Raw genomic sequence first — 12,278 nt, forward strand, 5'->3', positions numbered from 1 at the left:
GCTGATGAACTTAAATCATTCATGCCCTGATGAAGACTCTAAGGAGTCGAAACATGTTGGCTTTTTAAACTTTAATTATTTCTCTACCAAGTGGTCGTACCACCCAGCTATGGGACGTTATCTGCTAGGTACGAACACACCTGCCATTTGAATACTTAACCAGCCCACTTTTCACAGCCCGTTTGCACTCTACATTAATGCATGTTTTTTGTGAGGGTACCTACCCTAGGGGGACACATGGGGAGAACATGTGAGGGTACCTACCCTAGGGGGACACATGGGGAGAACATGTGAGGGTACCTACCCTAGGGGGACACATGGGGTGAACATGTGAGGGTACCTACCCTAGGGGGACACATGGGGAGAACATGTGAGGGTACCTACCCTAGGGGGACACATGGGGAGAACATGTGAGGGTACCTACCCTAGGGGGACACATGGGGAGAACATGTGAGGGTACCTACCCTAGGGGGACACATGGGGAGAACATGTGAGGGTACCTACCCTATAGGGGGACACATGGGGAGAACATGTGAGGGTACCTACCCTAGGGGGACACATGGGGAGAACATGTGAGGTTACCTACCCTAGGGGGACACATGGGGAGAACATGTGAGGGTACCTACCCTAGGGGGACACATGGGGAGAACATGTGAGGGTACCTACCCTAGGGGGACACATGGGGAGAACATGTGAGGTTACCTACCCTAGGGGGACACATGGGGAGAACATGCAAACTCCACACAGAAAGGCAGAAAGGCCCTGTACGATGATTTATTTACATGCAAATATTTGTCATGTAAATATTACTACTACAAACTGTAAATGATGAAATGTTTACAGGTGAAGCAGGGGAAGTCTGCACCATTTGACTTCATTGACTAAAACGATGATGAAGGTTTTCCATCACAAATCATACAGGCAGTAGGCCTATGGCAAGTATATCTGATTTTAAAAAGAAATGAACACAACACCAAACCAATGTCACCTCATGCACCACACACAAAACGACAGAGAGGGGCAGGAGCTTGCATCCAAAATGTGAAATAAATAATACACATGTTGTGACGTGTATACGACACGGAACCCTGAACTGCTCATGAAGAGCAGGCAGGTGACTGGAATTTACAGCAGCTGTCTCTGTTGATGTGTACAAGGGTTAATGAGATACGGCGTGCATTGTAAAACACTTTGAATGGTCAAATTCCACACAGACAATAAAATAATCTAACTTTTCCCATTCTGTTCACTCTCTTGTTCCCTACACGTTGTCTATTTGTCTTGTCTATACTTTATAATAGATAAAAGGCTGTCCTGACTTCAATACGTTCAACCAATTCAGTCTGTGTGGTCTATACTGAATCAGGCACACAGTGCGTGTGTGTGCGTGAACTTTGCAACAGGTCTGTCAAAGCTCCACCCCTCACCTGACTCATCTGAGACGGTAAGATTGCACTTTGGATCAAACGCACAACTTCCAGCGAGGAGGACAGACTGTCTTTCCAATTTCCATCCACAGCTACAGGAGGGAATAGTGACCAAGACCACTGGAACAACCTGCTGTTGACTCTGTCAGCTGAATAGACTTTAACAAGAGCCTGCACGATTCACTGTGAAAGTAAACTTCAGGGAACATTCTAGAAGACAGAGTGTTTACGACAACCGACTGGCTGGATTTCCTGTCTTGAGGAGAGTGTTCGTAGCTCTACTGAAAAGGCAAAAGGGCTGTCAAGGTGTCTCTTTCGGAAGAGGACTTTTCCTGTCCTGTGTGTCATGACGTCTTTAAAGATCCTGTTCTCCTGTCGTGTAGCCACAGCTTCTGCAAAGACTGTGTACAGGACTGGTGGAGAGGGAAGGAAATAAAGGAGTGTCCCGTTTGTAAGAAGAGACAATCAAGGGAGTTACCCATAGACCTGGCTCTGAAGAACCTGTGTGAGGCCTTCCTAGAGGAGAAAATGGAGGAGGAAATGTCAACGGGGTCTGAGGTTGAGGATCTCTGTGGTCTGCACGCTGAAAAACTCAAACTGTTCTGTCTGGATTGTCAACAGCCAGTGTGTGTTGTGTGTCTTCATTCAGAAAAACACGCCAACCACCGTTTCAGACCCGTCGATGAAGCTGCTCTGGATCACAAGGAGGAGGTCCAGAAATCACTGAAGCGTTTACAGGACAAGCTGGAGGTCTTTAATAAAACTAAAACAAACTATGACCAGACAGCAGGACACATTACGTCCCAGACCCGACACACAGAGACGCAGATGAAGGAACAGTTTAAGAAGCTTCATCAGTTTCTACATGATGAAGAGAAGGCCAGGATCACCGAACTGAGGGAGGAAGAGCAGCAGAAGAGTCAGATGATGAAGGAGAAGATTGAGGGTCTGAACAGAGACATATCAACCATTTCAAACGCGATCAGAGCCATAGAGGAGGAGCTGAAAGCTGAACACATCTCATTCCTGCAGAACTACAAGACCACGATGGAGAGAGTCCAGCTCACACTGCGGGACCCACAGCCGGTCTCAGGAACACTGATAGACGTGGCCAAACACCTGGGCAACCTGGCCTTCAGAGTCTGGGACAAGATGAAGGACATTGTCTCCTACACTCCTGTCCTTCTGGACCCCAACACTGCCCATCCAGTATGCACCCTGTCTGATGATCTGACCAGGGTGACATGGGGAGAGAAACAGAAGCTTCCAGACAATCTAGAGAGATTTGACCACTGGGGCTTTGTCCTTGGTTCTGAGGGCTTTAACTCAGGGAGTCACAGCTGGGATGTTGAGGTTGGAGACAATACATACTGGTATGTAGGTGTGTTAGCAGAGTCCTATCAGAGGAAGGGAGACACGGGGGGTCCACACTGGAGAATAAGGTTACTTGATGGTAAATACAGAGCAGCCTCCTCAGGGCCAGTCACTTTTCTCTCAGTGAAGCAGAAAAAGCCTCAGAGGATCAGAGTCCAGCTGGACTGGAATGAAGGAAAGCTGTCATTCTGTGATCCTGATACTAACACACACATACACACCTTCACACACAGGTTCACTGACACACTCTTTCCATCCATTAACACTGGTCCTGGTGGTACTCTGAAGATCTTACCTAGATCAGTCTAACTCTGGACAATGTACCGTAGACATGATGAAGACAAAGACCATAATTATATGATGATGATAAATGATAGATTGATAGAGCATCTTGATCGATCAATAATGGTAATAATGTTAACATTAATAACCTGGTGATATTACTGACCATGGTAATGGCAATAGTTGTTATATCGGGGTTTAGATGTATAAATTAACCCATGAAAATGGGAATACCACTCATTTTCAACATCATGTCATTAATATATGTACCAACCTAGTTGTTGTTGAAATAATAAAACATAGAAAGAATTGCCTAAATCATTAACATTATGAAGTACATCTTTGTGATGTCACTGAGATGTACTTCATAATGTCAATGATTGACATAATGATGATGAAGGAACTATCAACATTATAAAATGTAATATTAATCAATTGATGGCTATTATTAGGCCTACTATAAATTTAAACTATGTAATGTAATACGATACATATATGATACTTTTACTGTTTACTTACTTTACTTTTTCCTCATGTAATTTTGTTTCATTTAGTGTGTAGAGAGGCATATGTATTATGTATGTACCTTTTTTTGTTGAAATTATAGATCTGAAAGACAGAAATCTATGTATAGAAATGATTTGGAAAATCAAATAAACATGATCTACCACACAACATCGGTGGAATTTGAGTTCCGTTGCATCAATATTGACTCCCACGTTTAAGCATTTTATATGACGCTGAGCACAGGTCAGTATGTTAAATATTACACATAGAGTCTATTTCTGCCCGAGGTTTCTTCCTGTTGAAGCAGCACTAATGTATAACGTTTCTCTTCTACCCTGGATTTGAACCTGGTTTCCTGCACAGATATTTTTACCATTGAGCTAATAGAGCCGGCCTGCACATACTCTATATTGCATTAACATACTCTACCACAGGGGTGGGCGACTTTGATGATGGAGAGGGCCACAATATTTCCACACTCACTCCAGAGGAGCCACGTTGCATGTTCGTAGAAAAAATAGCCAATCTACAAGCTCAAAACACATCACAGACGCGTTTTGAGCTTGTAGATCAGCTATTTTTGCTATATTCTAATTGAAATCCTGAATATTTATTTTTGCTATTTTTGAATTGGAATCCTGAAAAGTGATTTTTTTAAATGCATTTTTTCAAATGCATTTAGTTATACTTATGTTAACTTTATGAACGTAAATGCAAATTCATTGGACGTAAAAAAAAAAGAAGAAGACAATGAAATACTAGTCATTCAGCTACTAATATTAACTGAAGTAATTAAAGCGGGTCATGTTTGGAATTGTAACAGCTGAAATCAATAATATATCAGTATTCTAATATTAACCTGAGGGCCACATTAAGTGATGGTGGGGGCCGCATGTGGCCCCCGGGCCTCCAGTTGCCCATGTATGACTGCTAGAGCCACCGTATTAGTCCACTTGACTGATACTGCTGATCGCAAAACAAGGAGTGGAATACCCTGTAGAGAGGGAACAACCACGGTTAAAGATGCACCAGAGATACCATGAAAGCGATCCACAACACACACAAACAAAACAGCCAAGCCACTCCTTGTTTTGCACTCTCCCCACGTCTGATTGTAGAACAAGGCATGGTACAGAGACCTTTTAAAGATAAGGACACCCTGATTGCTGAACTTGGAGCTAGAGCTCCAGGTGTTATCATTTAGTGGCAAGACGAAATGGGACAGTGAGGTGATGAAAGGGAGACATTTATGCGGTATGATGTTCAAAAAAGTGTCAACGTTTGGAAGGGGGGGCAGTGGACAGAGAAGAGAGGAAGCGGTATTGACGAGATTAACCGTAAGGGCACAGCGCACTAAACTAAATATAACATTGGAAATGATAGCAAAACATCAGGTTGGGTCATCATGTGAAGGATGTCAAGGGATGTCAGCGGAGCATATTCGAGGGTATGGGGTCTATTCTAGAAGTATTATTTTTGCTATATTTACAAAGGTTTCAGATACTTCATTAATGCATGTCATCATGACCTTGCGTTTTCTTTTTTCTTTTTTTTACAATTTTTTACAATTTTTTTTACAATTTACAATAGATTCTTGGAGTGATCTTCAATAATGACCAACATCAGGTGAGATAACTGCAGCAGAAACTGGGCAGAACATTGGTCGATTGGCTGAAGACCAGAAATTAAAGTAGCCTATAAATAACATGGCCATTAAAGAATATGTGACCTAAATCTCAGTTTGCACGTCGATAAGAGGCCCAGACATGGAGGAAAATGTTAATTTAGCTAAACATATCCATGCTACTGTAGTGACATTGGACTCTAGACATGGAGATTTAATTTAGCTAAACATATCCATGCTACTGTATAGTGACATTGGACTCTAGACATGGAGATTTCAAATAAATTCTATACATACACAAACATGACAAGCTGACAGAAGCTATATAGTCCACACACTCAAGACCAAGCCACTAGTTGATTGGTAGGATCTCTCTCTCTCTCTCTCTCTCTCTCTCTCTCTCTCTCTCTCTCTCTCTCTCTCTCTCTCTCTCTCTCTCTCTCTCTCTCTCTCTCTCTCTCTCTCTCTCTCTCTCTCTAGGCCTAAAACTCCAGTGTAGGTCTGAACTCCAGTGTTCATGTAGTTATTGTATGTTCCACAGGAGGGCAGCAGTGGTCTTTATTGAGGAGCCGTGACGGCATAGCCTACCATACCATCTGTCAAGGAACTGTTTCCCCTCACATTTTTGGCAAAAACTAATCTATCTAATGTAGAATAGTTTTTTGATCAGTACAAATTCTACCTATACATCAAACCATCACACATGCAGTATCAGTGGTGGAAAGTAACTAAGTACATTTACTTAAGTACAATTTTGAGGTATTTGTACTTTACTTGAGTATTTCCAATTTCCAGTACTTTTACTTCTCCACTACATCTCGGAGCCAAAATGTGTACTTTTACTTCACTACAATTATTTAAAAACTTTAGTTACTAGTTACTTTTGGCGATTTTGATTAGAAAACATACATTAACCACTTCAACCCTATACATTTCGGCCATTTGAAAAGAGCCGATCTGCGACACATTGTGAGCTTGTAGATCTGCTATTTTCAATAGACTTTGTATTTGAACTTGTGAAATGGGACATTCTGCAATATGAATACTTTTACTTTTAGTACATTTCGATGCCGATACTTTTGTACTTTTACTCGAGTACATTTTCAACTCTGTACTTACTTGTAACGAAGTAGTTCTAAATTGCAGTATTGGTAGCCTACTTTTACAATTGAGTACTTTTTGCACCACTGTGCAGTATGAGGTCTGGGACCTGGCTGGCCGGGCGGGACACCAGGAAAACGCAGCATCAAATCTTTAATTTATGAATTTAAAACTGACCCATCTGTTCCGCTATAGCTGAACAATACTATAGACACCACATACAGTATTATGAATAATATCTTTCTAACGGATGTTCCCTTTTAAGGTTAAAACCTTGAATATATATATATATATATATATATATATATATATATATATATATATATATATATATCTCGTCCTTCTGTCCAGAACCACACATACATTCACAGAAAACTGTTGCAGGGAAAGGCACGTATACGGTATAAGAAACGAGGGGATTTATTGGGCTCATAAATCAGTGCATGTTTGTTCCATTACCTCCGGCATATTCGCCCTCCGATAGCTTCTGCTGTAATCTGTCCCCCTTCACCTCTGCTGCTGCTCTTTCTTTTATCTGCCCCGTGCACCATCTCTTTCCACTTCTCCTCTCCTCCAATCACTTTCTGTGCACTTCCACCATCTCCTCTGCACTTCTCTCTATTCCTCACCTTACTTCCCTCCCCCCAGACCCACAGAAAAAAAGCTAGAAGTCTCTGGAGCACCTGAGGGCCAAATGGATGTTTAAAATTCTCCCCAATCGTGACCTTTTATATCTCTCTCACAGTCACACACCGTGCCTGCCTGCCTGCCACTACAGTCTCCACTGGAGGGGGCGCATTCCATCTTCTGCTGGCTTTTCTGATGAATATTTCACAGTGCCTAATATAGATACACAAAATAGAGGGGGAAAATATAGAGGCTCTTTTCAAACAGTCCAAACATAACCTATAGGGTCCTTTAATCACGTGTGTGAGCTGAATGCACATCAGATGGAGATGTTTTAAAATGCGGAAACGTACATGACAAACGTAATCAATGATGAATGTATTAATGCAATTTTCTAATGTACTTAAAACAACCTAAAATAGCAAAAAAGACCCAAAAAAAAACAACATACTGTACATGGACCATGCTACAACTCAACTAATTAACGGTTATATCATTTAGGTCCAGCGGATAGCTGGGTCAGCTGTGCATTTTTCTATACCTCTTAGCTATTGAAAAATAGCAGATCTACAAGCTCATATCGCGCCACCGAGTGGCGCGCTACGAACTTGTAGGTCTGCTATTTTTGAAAAATCGAAGAATGACTGACATAGAATAGAATAGAATCTGATCTCAGGTCAAAATGGGTTAACCCTGAACCCTAACATTACCAGGGACGTCGTGCACACATACTAGACATCGAAGGGGGCTTCAGCCCCTGCCCTTTTACCCCGTCTGTAAAACAACTGCCCTCTCCCAGACCACGGATGCAGCATTTACTACATGGTGAAAGAACTGCAAATGCCACTCCTCTCCTTTCCATGCCATATGCCATGCCGGAAGGCAGCATTCAGGAGAATGGCTTTTTTCCAAAGTCTCCTGAACGCACAGTTTTGCGTCGAACACATTTGTTTCGGAATCCATGTCGGTTACGCCGCATCTCCAGTAGATAAAGAGTGCATGGCTTGCGCCCCGGAAACAGCCGATCTACAAGCATGCAATGTGTCGCAGCGTGACCCGTTGTGAGCTTGTAGATCTGTTATTTTCGCTATTTATTTTGTTCAAAAGTGCCCTCTTCCGAGATTTCAGCCCCTGCCTCATTACTGTTGGGACCCTTCCAGGTGTTTGCATAACAGGTGGTGGCGTGTTGGTTTTGGCCTATTACGGCACTCTCACTGGAGAGTGACTTTAAAAAAAAATATATATAAACAGTATTCTGTCCTCTTAAAGTCTGTGGGTGTCTTTTAGCCTATATGGTATGTGACACTCAATGTAGGACATGATGCTAATCCTGCAACAGTTGGTGGTTGGATTTCCATTGAGGCCACCAATATTAAACATAAATAAAGTTCCAACTACTGGCGCTGTGAGCTGTAGCCCTGGAGACTGTGTTTGAAACAGTTAAGACTTAAATTAGCCGTACTGTTTGGCTCCTGGAGTGGAAAGTGCCATTTCACTGAAGGATGATGATGATGATGATTATTATGATGATGATGATGATTATTATGATGATGACCTTTACCTCTTAATCTAAATGGCATCATCATTGGTGTCTTGACTTGCACACTGCACAGCACAGTTGATCCCAAATGGGACTGAATATTTCTCGGTGGAGGAGGATGACACTTAAAAAAGGTATAGACTTTATTTGGGAATTGGGCAAGTATACGGCAAACAACATGGATTGGATATTATCTCAGCCAGGCCGAAATGCTGGGAGGCAGAGATTCTGTTTTTGCATCTACCCGTCCATGTCCGTGTGTGTCTGTGTGTGTGTCCGTGTGTCTGTCCGTGTGTCTGTGTTCAGCTAAATCTCAAACACACCCCAATTATTTTCCAATGGGCCTCATGGTGAGGCCATACCAGGCAGCAGGCCCATTCATGGGCCTCATGGTGAGGCCATACCAGGCAGCAGGCCCATTCATGGGCCTCATGGTGAGGCCATACCAGGCAGCAGGCCCATTCATGGGCCTCATGGTGAGGCCATACCAGGCAGCAGGCCATTCATGTTTGGGCCTTCACCTGCAGGATTCCTTGGACCATGGCCAAGCCCCATGTGTCATTGTCCACACGTATTTCTGTCTAACTGGGTTTTGGCCATATTGGATTTTCTTCTAAACACACTTTTTGCTACTATCTTCTTGTCCAAAACCTACACAAATCAGTAACACAATTAGCTATAGCCTGTTATGTTTAGCCCATTCTGTACGGGAACCCATTTTGGTGTTGGCATCATGTTATGCTTTAGCTATTGAAAAATCGAAGAACGACTGACATTTTTAGAATCTGATCTCAGGTCAGAATGGGTTAATCAGACCAGTGTGTGTCCAGTGGAAACCTCGTGTGAATCTGATCTCAGGTCAGAATGGGTTAGATGCTGTGATATAGGCTGAATAACCAATAAGACGCCCTGAGGGTCGAGAAGCGACCTCGCCCCCAGATGGAAGGAATTCTGTACTGGCCATACTGTACAGTATTATGGAACGTGTCTTGAGTGTACAGGGTTTGATGAGGTCAGATGATGAACATATGGAATGTCAGAACAGGTCAGCTCCATATATGGAGATCTAAGGGTTTGAGGTCAGATGTAGAGTGTTGCTGGCCGGCTCCATATATGCAGATCTAGGTGGTGATCCAGTCTTCTCCATGTATGGTTATCCAGGGTCATCATTAAAGGGATAGTTCAGATTTTTTTTAACTTAAGCTGTATGAAATACTTGCCATTAATATAGTGGTTGCAACTGTATTAATTGATTGCCCGAATCCCGTGGTGGGAGTTCTGCTCTGGTTTTGGTGAAATATTAAGTAGTTCCGGTAATTTTCTAAAGTAAATTAATCCACAAAACTAACGTCATTTGTATTGTTGACCTGCCGTTATTTCTAAAATATTAGTGCAACTTTCGTTCATTTCTGACCCCTCTATCACACGGAACTATGTTTTTTGTGTCCATATCACTACGCCCAAAAAATGGTTCCATGTGGTTGAACAAAGGTTGCGCTAATAATTATGTGCGCTTTTGTGGATTAATTTACTTTTACTGCGTGGCCCCCAGTGACCCCCACAAAATGACCCGAACTACTTAATATTGACCAAAAACCAGAGCAGAACTCCCACCACGGGACTCGGGCAATCAATTAATACAAGTTGCAACCACTATATTAATGGCAATTATTTCATACAGCTTAAGTAAAAACAAATCTGAACTGTCCCTTTAAGAAAAAACAGTGGAATGAATTTTTAAATAAATCACACCCGTGTGAAATGAGGGGCGCTCTTATGACAGCTGGGAAAGCGATGGTGAAGAGGTGTGTTTCGAAGGTTTGGAGGGCATGCATCTCTGAGAGTTTCGTATGACCTTTATTGTGTTCTTGGCTCCAAACATGATACCTTAGTCAGCAGCACAGGTGAGAGAGGAGCACACAGAAAGCTTTGATCACACTGAAAAACACCCTTCCTAGAGTGTCCGTCCGTCCGTCCATCCATCCACTCACCCATGAATGTGTTTCCGCAGCAGGTGTTCGGAGTTAAGCCTCTAACGACCCGACCGCCGTCATTGCTCTCTGTATAAGGCTGATTGTTGGTGGGAGGAAATTCCTACCTGGTCAGTAACTCATGTCGGAGCGCCGCCGCCCCGCCGGGAAAGGAGCAATGATGTGCACGGCAGCCACACTTTAAAGGAGCACATTCATTCGTCATCAGCAGCACGTGGAACGTTGGGGCTGACACCAGCGAACGAGACGAACACGCAGGGCTGAAACCCGCAGCCTTGACCATTCAATCTCTGTCTGAGACTGCTTGGAGTGGGAGACGTCGACCGACAGGGCATGCCCCCCCCCCCCCCCCCTGCATGCACCACTAGAGAGCTCTCAGACAGCATTTGTGCACTGTGTGTGCTGATGTTGAACTGGCCTGGCTGGCTGGCCCGCAATACCACTGAGTATTATTATACACGGAGTATATATAAAAGCTTGCTTTATGAGGCCCTGGAATCAAGCACTCCCTGGAGATCGGACAATTATGGGGAAAGCAGTCTGCGACAACACGAGTTCAGAGGGCTATAGGGTGTAAAAACGTGTATGTCACCAAGAGAGGGGGGGGGGGGGGGGGCATCTGAGAAGCTAGCGGCGCCATTCTTGTTGGCTTTAAACTCTAGCCCCCATCACTCAGAATAGAGTGACGGTGGTATGTGTTAAACTTTAGCCCACATCACTCAGAACAGAGTGACGGTGGTATGTTTTTGTAAATATTGAGCTCGTTCTTGGCGACAACATAGTGAACCCAACACCAGGATGGATAGAAAGAACGTCGGGCCCAAATACCTTACAAGGACAAGGAAAATGTCATGAACAAACACGGCTGTGCTTAGATACTTTGTTGAACGTCAATCTGGGTTCCTTGATGCTGTCTCCATGCTGGAAAGCTGAAAATCTAATTCCGTTTTCTGGCTCATTCCCTCGACGTGACCTTGCTGTGGCACTTATTTACTGAGCAAGTCTGCACCGTTGTGAGGTCAGTTTAAAAAAAAGAACGTACACAAGCACACCGGATAGTCGCTCAACGTAAACAAACCAGACAAGCCAACAAGTATATGGCGGCCGCTATACCACGTGACACATATGTTGACGCCCCCCTCCAGGAGATTTTGGTACGCTCTATACCTAAATGCTTTCATGTTATGGCTCCTGTTGTCTTTGAGTGTTGTTGAATCACTTCTGTATACATTGGCTAATATATGCATTAGCCAATCTATTCACAAGATCCCTAGCTGCTCTCTCGTTTGCAGCAACGGAAAAAAGTCAGGTCCGTCCGTCTATAATCCCTATTCCTGCAGGTTTGATGGATGGGACTAAAGTCTATCCCATCAATCATCTAGCTAATGGGGAATGAGAGAGTTTAAAGAAAAGCTTAAGCTGGAGCATTGTTGTAGTTCAATGTTCATCTCTGACCTTGAATAATCCATGAAGAGAGAAGATTCAAATATCCGTGACTTATCATTAATATTAACCATGCGGTGATGTTTTACTGACAAAACACTGGGAAAGGTGTAGATAATAGAACCTCCGGAGAAAATGTGAAATGAAATATGTTTATGTACAAAATAATGGCCCGATGCTGTGAATAATAAACAGTGGTATACTGATGGCAGTATCGCCCTCGTGGATAAAAAAGGAAGTAAAGCTATAGCTTTACAGTAAAGGTATGGTAACGTCACCATCAAGGATGGGTCAATGCCTCGCTTGGTCTTCGCTTTCAGAGTACATGGAAATCTTCCACGTGTGGCTACTTTAGATCAATC

The 12,278-nt window shown here is 43.2% G+C and overlaps 1 protein-coding gene across 1 annotated transcript; it reads left to right on the forward strand.

Moving 5' to 3' along the window:
- Positions 1 to 1,099: 1,099 nt before the first annotated feature.
- On the forward strand, positions 1,100 to 3,110 carry LOC310878838 (E3 ubiquitin-protein ligase TRIM35-like; the record flags this gene model as incomplete). The annotated part of the gene is made up of 2 exons (XM_083793253.1): positions 1,100 to 1,114; positions 1,734 to 3,110. The coding sequence occupies 2 exons, from the start codon at positions 1,100 to 1,102 to the stop codon at positions 3,108 to 3,110; spliced, it is 1,392 nt and encodes a 463-aa protein (XP_083649379.1).
- Positions 3,111 to 12,278: the final 9,168 nt, after the last annotated feature.

The sequence above is a fragment of the Protomyctophum parallelum genome, assembly GCF_964188405.1.
Source record: "Protomyctophum parallelum genome assembly, chromosome: 21".
NCBI classification, from domain to species: Eukaryota; Metazoa; Chordata; class Actinopteri; order Myctophiformes; family Myctophidae; genus Protomyctophum; species Protomyctophum parallelum.